This window comes from Cryptotermes secundus, unplaced genomic scaffold (genome assembly GCF_002891405.2).
Source record: "Cryptotermes secundus unplaced genomic scaffold, Csec_1.0 scaffold56, whole genome shotgun sequence".
Taxonomy (NCBI): Eukaryota; Metazoa; Arthropoda; class Insecta; order Blattodea; family Kalotermitidae; genus Cryptotermes; species Cryptotermes secundus.
In genome coordinates, this window is record NW_019744407.1 from 114,056 (window position 1) to 123,408 (window position 9,353).

The 9,353-nt window shown below is 37.9% G+C and overlaps 1 protein-coding gene across 2 annotated transcripts in view; it reads right to left on the reverse strand.

Annotated features, from left to right (window-relative positions):
• Positions 1-2,788: 2,788 nt before the first annotated feature.
• The window catches only part of LOC111874680, a 536,164-nt gene continuing 529,599 nt past the window's right edge, over positions 2,789-9,353 (reverse strand). For both annotated transcript variants that reach the window (XM_033755542.1, XM_023870380.2), the window contains 2 exons: positions 6,589-6,803; positions 2,789-6,056 (listed from right to left, as the gene is read on the reverse strand). In XM_033755542.1, coding sequence (XP_033611433.1) covers positions 5,653-6,056; positions 6,589-6,803 — 619 coding nt within the window. In that variant the 3' untranslated portion in view covers positions 2,789-5,652. The remainder of the gene's footprint in view (positions 6,057-6,588; positions 6,804-9,353) is intronic.

Consider the following 9,353-nt stretch of genomic DNA (forward strand, 5'->3'; position numbering starts at 1 on the left):
GAACTCTGATCCCTCGGTCATCCAGCCTGTAGCCAGTCACTATACTGACCACAGTATGCCGGCTCCCAATCTAATGGGTACTGCACTTTTTCTACCAAAGTGACCAGAGCTTGAATCCAGCCACCGTCTTCCATTGAACACTGAGGTCTATGATCTATGAAGTTTTTATGTCCATATTCCACATATACCTTTAAGCTACAGTGCTTGCATGTGGAGTTTATGTATATTTATAGAATAATTTAGAGAAAAAAGTGCTGAAAGAATTTTGGCAGGATTAAGATATCTACATAGTCATTATCAACCCAGTGAAACTGCATGATATGTACTGTATTACAGTGGCATTAGTCAGTTCATGGCTATGAAATTTCAAAATAGTCAACTGTTACACTTCAGTTCTAATAGTATCCACACTGATGTCTTGTTTCACATCTGAGGCCTTTACATTTAAATATTCCACATATGAAGGGGGACCCAAAAATAACCGGAACCGACCTGTTGCGCGCGCATGCTTTGTAGTTACGAGTTGTGCTGCTAGGTGGTGTTAGTGAGCTGGCGTCAGTCTGAGTTAAGTGGTTTGTCTGTGGTGCTCTGTTGTGTGCGTTCCTGTTTCAACCCTTTGGCGATTAGTGAGATGGCCGACCAGAAGGAACAAAGAGTGTGCGTGAAATTTTGCTTTCTGTTAGGGAAAACTGCAGCCGAGACTGTTGGGATGCTTCGGCAAGCCTTTAATGATGATGCTTTGGGGAAATCACAGGTCTACGAGTGGTTTTCCCGTTTCAAATCTGGCAGCATGTCAACAGAAGACATGCCACGCCCCGGGCGTCCTTCGACAGGAAGAAATGACGAAAACATTGCCAAAATCAAACGTGCAATTGATGAAGATCGTCGAAAGACCATTGACCAACTTTCTGAGGAAACGAACATCTCATGGAGCATGGTACAGCGAATTTTAACCGAAGGTTTGCACATGAGACGGGTGTCTGCAAAATTTGTTCCTCGCTTGCTCGGAGATGACCAAAGAGAAAACCGCGTGAATGTTTGCTGCGACTTGAAGAGTCGCCTTACTCACCCGACCTGCCTCCGTCGGACTCTTTTTTGTTTCCACGGATGAAGAGAAGTCTGAAAGGAAAGCGATTCCGTGATGTGGATGAAATCAAAGAAAACACGCTAAAGGCTTTGAACAGTATCCAGCCTCAAGAATTCCAGCACTGTTTTGAGCAGTGGCAAAAGCGTTGGGACAAGTGCATTAATGCACATGGACAATACTTTGAAGGGGACTAATATACAGTTCAATAAAAAATAACAAAAATAAATTCCGGTTATTTTTGGGTCCCCCCTCGTATTTCATTGTGAGTAGAAAAAATCAAATACAAATTAACAATATTGACTTGTCATTAGGTGCTTACCTTGAAGTTGAATGGGATCTTCAGTGTTGCTTTGAAAGTACTATAAACAGAACTGATGAATAATGCTGTTATTTCTGGATTTAAGTCTAAGAGATAATTACTTTCATAAGCAGTTGTCTTATAAAATGGACTACAAATGAGAACCCTGGGACCAAAAATCTGATGCACTTTGAAGGCTACCAAAAATATAAATAATTTAAGGTTGTAGGTGCTAATGTTTGTCTAAAATTATAATTAATTTTAAATTTGTTTTCCATTTATTTTGTTGTATTGTAGCATATACAATTGTCCATTCTAACATTTCACCATGGTCCCATGTCCATAAAAAGTTTTATCTTGCCAGCAGCAATGTAGATTAAATTACGAGGGGGTACCCAAAAGAAACCGAACTTATTTTTTTTTAAACTTATTTATTCAAATTCTAAGCACAAACCTTCAGTCCCCTTCAAAGTACTCTCCACTTACAGTAATACACTTGTCTAGTCTTTTATTCCAGTTTTCAAAACATTGTCTAAATTCATCTTTTGAGATGCTTGACAGCGCCTCCGTCGTTTTTTTCCTTCACCTCAGCAAAATCAGCAAAACGCTGAAAAAAAGTTTTGATCATTTCGGGACTCTTCTTTCAAAGCACAGCATGCTTCCACGCGACCTTGTTTTTGTTCAGTAGTCAGCAGTCGTGGCACGAATTTCGCAGCCACCCTTTTCATTCCCAAATCTTCTGTCAAAATTCGCTGAACTGAGCTCCAAGTCATTCCCGACAGCTCCACAATTTCTTCAATGGTCCGTCGTCGATCTTCCTTGATGATTTCACGAATTTTTTCAACATNAGGGGGAGTTTGACAGAAAAAGTTTTAGAGATGTGCAAGTCAAGTTTGTTTTATCCAATACAATTTTACATGTTTTTTGGTGTTATTCTTCAGTTACTGCACAATCCCATAGCAGTGACAGATTGTGGCACTTGGAGACAATCTTTTCACCTCAAATCACATCTTTCTCATAATTATTGCACTAATTTTCATATTGTCAAAGTTTAAAATGGATGTCTCATATCCACAGAACTGACAGGAACAGTAGTTCATTTATCTGTGTCCATAAGATCATAACTTACTATGCAAATGTCTTCTTTAAAACACTGTATTTGTTTTTGGATATTAGTAAATGAGTATACAGGTTCATTCAAAATTACTGCCGAGGTTTCCATTTATAGGCCACGGAAACCCTGACAATAGTTTAAAATCACCCTGTAATTTCTTTAAAACATAATCCCATAAAAGCATTTTTAGCATCTTTTATTAAATTATTAATCCTCCAATCTTTGACCTAGACACTTGAGACTCTTGTGTTTCTGCTTTTCATGGATGTTTAGTGCCTGCTGTTCTTACTGTTGTCATGTAGCCTTATAATTACTGTGAAGGGTTCTGATAGGTTATATTAATGCTCCATCTTATTTGAAGTGCTATCTAATTTGTAGCAAATGCTGTTTGAATTACTTCTAGTATATATTGTAATAAAGACAATGAATCACCATCGTAATGGGTGAAATATGTATATTCGTACATTATTCAAAATTAGCACTACAAATTCAAATCCGATTTATATAAATTATATTCTCTAGTTTCTTTTCATTCTCCAGATCTGAATATTTTTTTACATTTTAATTTATTCATAACAAATAGTCCACCTAATCACACATTTCTTATGTCTTCAAAGTATGTACACTGATTCAGGAGCACCTGAACTTGCACTTTGATTTGAAAGTCATCAAGCCCAATTGTACAGACATACATTTTTGGAAAAATAAAAAGTGCACATTATCTTACATTCAAAAAAATATAAAAAATGGTTTATCTACCTTTGAAACAAGTAGGAATGGACAGAGGGGGAAGTGGAATGATTCTGTTCATTCACATACTTGCCAGTTTTAATCTGTACGTTTTTATTCAGAATTGGGACAAAAAACTAAGTAAAGACAATGGGCACAGGAGCTAATATCACGATGATCCCAATATCATTAACTGTAGCTCCCAGTAATGTAACAAACATAAGTCTCAATCTCTGTCATGTCTGTTTTGCATTCATGCTATGCCTCCACATGATACGACTGTCAAGTTTAAAAGAAAACTGAATAACTTCCATATTTTATAGGTCTTTGGGCCCTTATTCTGGCACATGCATTTACTGCCATACCTTACATATTCTTATCAACAATTTAATTTCTAAACTTATTTCAGATTAACTCCACATCTAAATACATGTTTGCATAATGCATAAAATTTTAGAAATGACTGCATAATTCCTTCATTGCATCAGTACCTTGTAATCTTGTAACAGTTCCAAGTTTGGGTTTTAGCATGCTGTAATCATCATTTTAGAAAAGCAATAACACAACCACTACCAATCAGACTTATAAGGAACTTATAAATGTAAATTTAGAAACGACTGGTCAGTATCTCTCCAAAATGAATTTTTATGATTCAAGGCTAGATATACAGACTTATACTGATTTTGTAATTTGTGTAATTTCAGATAATAATCAAGCAATGCATCCCAGATAAACAAGAACAAAAATATTAACATTGCTGTAATAAAGACAAAAATACAAAGAAATAAATTTTGTACAGCCCACTAATACATGCACTCACATTCAACTTTCACTCACGTACTGATGGAAATAAAGGGAAATATTATATAAAATACATTCTTTTAATAAAATACTTCAATTTGATTTTTCACATATTCCCTTTCCAGTACACATTAATTCTGGGAATCAGTCTGCTTCCACTGATGAAAGAGAACTCACAGACATAAAACTTCATTAGTACTCCTGTAATTAGACCAAAAATGGAGACAGGACCTTATTATTTGTATTAGAAGCATTGCACTTTCCCTCCAGTAACATCACAGCAACTCTCTTTCTGTAACCAGAATTTGACAATGTACACACTGCAGACTCAACACGAAGTATGCTTACATGAGGCATCACACATGAATATGGCGTACATTTAAGGAGGTATGCACCATTGATTTATCTCTACAAGAATCACATCAATTACCAAATCTTGCACATCAAGAATCTGGACCAGGGAGATAGAAAAAAAAACACTGCTGTTCAGTTATGTAATTTTGCTTCACTAGCAACAAATATAATCTTACAGTTCACATCAAAAGCAGTTCAAGTTTTCCTAAAATATACTTACATTCTCAGTAAAAACTAAAATCAAAATGTCAAACTAGATACAATACTTTGATACCATCACTTTTAATCACTTTAATAGAAACAATAATATGTATCGCTTATAGAACATTTACATTACAACTCTCATAATGATTTATCTTTTGTATTTCTGAGTACGTTACAGTTTTGAACATCAGGATATTCAAATATTACAGTATTCATTATTTCCCTGAGATGGTATGAGATAATATTATCCACCTTCATGTCAAAGGTTACATAAAATTATTTAAAAAAAAATTGACTGAATCATAAATAATCACAACTACAGCACTTCATTAGCACTAAATTAGATATCTGAACAAAAGTTAATATCTATAAATCATTTCTGCAACAACTCTTGCCAACTTAAGTACAAAACTGCAAAATATCCAGTGAAAATGATTAAGAAAAACCATGCAAAATGTAACAAGATCTATTGCACCATTTCCACCATGTACATAAATAATAACATCTGTTGGTTTACACGAGAATTCCATATCTTTATAGAACATTGTGTTTTGCACATAATTCCCAACTGGTTTAGTCTCATTCTTTCCTCAAACTTACAACTGTAGAAAATGAATCTAATATAGAAATTAACTTCTGCATTCCATAGAAATATAGTCATGGATAAGTCATCAAAGCAAGTTTTGTCTTGAAGAAAATAAAAAATATATATACTCTTACAACTTCCATGTTTAAAATTCAATTAGATTGCACATTCCATACATTACATTAAACAACACAGCTTTGCCGCTATATGAAACATCAACAAAACAGAATTTTAAATACAACATCACTAGATAATTTAACAAAACAATCTTGTTTATGTAATGTTATTGTACACCTTTGTTTCTCGCATGTTACTATCTCCAAAAACACAAAAATTATTTTGTGACTTAATTTCACAAATCAACAATATTCCATTTACCAAATCAGAATGTAACCTTTCACAGTGAGTGCAAAAAAGCTCAATCCTATAGCACTGCACCACTAGTTGTGCATTCCCTATAGTGTTAACAATCCCTCAGGTCACCTAAAGCCAACTGTGATCTTCTCCACACCTAAGAGTTGTCTGACCTTTTCGTTATATCTGACTAGTGCCACTTTGGATGCACGAATATTGATCTTCTCTCCACCACAAGATACGTGACAGCTGCGTGCCTGTTCTAAAAAGTCTGCCATTTTGAACTCACGAAGCACACTTCTTGCCTCTGCACACAGTTGTCGTAATAAAGCATCACGTGATTTGATACGAAGCAACTGTGTCAGGTCCTGAAGCAGAACCCATCGTTCTCCTGGTGGTTCACAACGAAGACGATATAGTACTGGAAGCGATAATTCACTTGTCTCCATCTCTATACCATTTTCTTCAGGAGGTTCAGGGGATGAGCATGGTGGATATGACAATGGATCATATCCACTCTCTGGAGAATCTAGAACAATCACACTGTATATGATTCTGCTCTCTCCTCTGTGACTAACACAGTAAATGATACTGTGTTAATATCAACTTATTTTCATATTTTATAGCTGTCTAAACAGTTCAGATTACAATGTAGAATAAGGTAGTACACAGTTCCATTTATGGGGTATATGTGATCTGGACAGGTCTGCATACCTTCCACAAGAGTGCAGAATTAATTTAATATTTATCATTGCATCAAGTTCAAAAGATCTGAATGAATGAGCGCTTAACTGAAAAATTAATGAAATATGTGATTATGTTCAGTACTGTAACACTATGTTTCCATCCATCTACAGTGAAGATGCTATTTAATATGCTTCAGTTCATGGTTTTCCCTCATTTAACAATCATTTTAATGGCCCCACGTTAATCATTTCAAAGTTAAATTTCGTTCATTTAGGTAACGTCAGGCAGCCAAGCAAACTTTTCAGTTGTCTCATACTCTAAACAACTAATGACAGAATAAAACTGACTACACATAATGGAGTGTTCACACGTACCACAGCAACTTGCAGCACCCTGGAATGTCCATGGAGGTGCTGGTTGTCCTTGTACATCAGATAGGTGCTGCTGCAACAACCTGCGAGCCTCATCATCTGTTACCAGGGATAGTGGAGTGTAGCCACTGTATGTTGCCAGAAGAGGGTCAGCCCCATAAGATAGTAACAGACGGATCAGCTCCGTGAAGCCATTTTCAGCAGCTTCATGCAAGGGCCTGTGGATGCAGACATTTAATGTCAAAATATTGTGAGACTGTGGACCTGTCGTCTTGACAGATTACTGATGATGATTGTACCAGAAATTAGATTATGTCACTGAACACTGAAAGCGGCATGAATAACTACTAATAAACAAAACTCTTTATGTTTTTTTTTGGTCCACAAGTAAACTATACCAACTGAGTGACCGTCACTTGTTGGTGAAGTTAGTGCAAACTTTAATGGATAAAGGGTGTCATGTGGTCAGCGAAATGAATCCCCACGGTTGTTAATTTCAGTTTTCTAGACCTGAGCCGTTATTTCTTTGAAATAGCTCCTCAGTTATCCTCACGAGGCTGAGTGGACCCCATTCCAGAACCACTTCTTCTCCAGCGCCCGGAATCGAACCCGGACCTCTGGATATGTAGCCAGAAACTGACCACTAGACCACAGAGGCGGTCTGAATAACTACTAATACTTACTTACTCATGGAGCTGAGCCCTTATGGAGGAGCCGCCAATTCTGCAGCTACTCAAGAATTTCCCAGCATTTTATGGAACCCAGAAGTTCATTACCGTGTTCACAAGAGCCCTCCACTGGTCCCTATCCTGAGCCAGATCTATCCAATCCTATCTCTCTAAGATCCATTCTAATACTGTCCACCCACCTACACCTTGGTCTTCCCTGTGGTCTCTTTCCTTCTGGCTTTCCCACCAATATCCTATACGCATTCCTCGTCTCCCCCATTCGTGCTACATGACCTGCCCACCTCATTCTCCTTCACTTGATCATTCTAATTATACAGGGTTATTCAAAGAGAATGAACTGATTACATGACGCATTGCTTCAGTTCTCAAGCATCGTTATGGAATGAGTCAGTGACCATATGAAAGAGGAGTTATCTAAGCTGCGAATGGCTGCCACAGGGGCGCTGAAGTAGCGTCGTTCTTCCAGCAACGTTCAGTTGTTCGTTTACCCTTGGAATGGCGAGTCCTCAGCCAAAGTCGTTCTGTGTTCTCGAGTTCGCGAAAACAAATTCAGTTGTCACGGTGCAGCGTGCTTTTTGAAGGTGATTCGGCATTAATCCGCCCTGTCCTAAGAACATTCAATGGTGGTTTCGACAGTTTCAAGACAGTGAGTGTCTGTGTAAAGGAAAAAGTCCAGGACAACCACGAGCCTCGGAGGAACAAGTGGCGAGAATCCATGCTGTGTTTGAGAGAAGCCCGCAGAAGTCAACAAATCGAGCTAGCCATGAGCTTGTGATCCCTCAGTCCACTGTCTGGCATGTGCTAACAGTATATCTACATTTGAAACCATACAGACCGCAGCTCGTTCAGGCACTTACCAATGATGACAAAAGGAAGCAGATGGAATTTTGCGATTCAATGCTGGAGATGATGGAAGACGAAACCTTCATTTCACGTTTAATTTTTAGTGATGAAGCGACTTTTCACTTGAGCGGCACAGTCAATCGTCACAATGTGCATATTTGGGGAACAGAGCACCCACATGAAACAGTTGAGCACGAAAGAGATTCCCCTAAGGTGAACGTCTTCTGTGCTGTGTCTCAGGACAAGGTTTATTGTCCCTTTTTCTTTGAAGGAAACACCATTACAGGACAAACTTATCTTGATATGCTCCAAAACTGGCTCTTCACTTCACTGCAAGCAGATTCGCATGACTTCATTTTTCAACAAGCTGGAGCACCGCCCCATTGGCACCTGATGGTCCAAGCTGTTTTAAATGAAAAAGTGCCCCAGCGATGAATTGGTCGGAAGGGGGCCAAAGACCTTGCTCTTTGTGCTTGGCCTGCGAGATCCCCAGACCTCATGGTGTGTGATTTCTTCTTGTGGGTATATGTAAAAGATCACGTTTATGTTCCACTGCTACCCACTAACCTCGATGACCTTAAACATCGATTAACTCAGTGCATCGTGACATGCTGATACGTGCCTGGGAGGAATTCTCTTATCGCATTGATGTTGCCCGTGCTGCAGGTGGTGGCCACATTGAACACTTGTAAGAGAGGAAATAAAAGTTGATTTTAAGTAGAATACTTGTGACTTGGCTGGAGTTTTGTATTACTTTCCTTTAATAAAATATTGCGCAATAAAATCGGTTCATTCTTTTTGAATAACCCTGTACTTGGAGAAGAGTACAAGTTGTGAAGTTCCTCATTATGCAGTTTTCTCCAACCTCCTGTCACTTCATCTCTCTTTGGTCCAAATATTCTCAAACACCCTCAGTCTATGTTCCTCCCATAATGTCAGAGACCAAGTTTCACACCCATACAGAACCACAGGCAAAATTATAGTTTTGTATATTCTAATTTTTATGTTTTTGGACAACAGACAAGAAGACAAAAGATTCTGGACTGAATGGTAGCAAGCATTACCCGAGTTCAATCTCCTCTTCATTTCCTCCTGAATCAGGTTTCGATCTGTCATCATTGTTCCCAAATATCTGAACTGTGCCACATTTTCAAAACATCTGTTTCCTATCTTTATGTCATGATTTTGCCCTGCATTTTGGTGATGAGACAGTAACATATACTTAGTTTTCTCTGT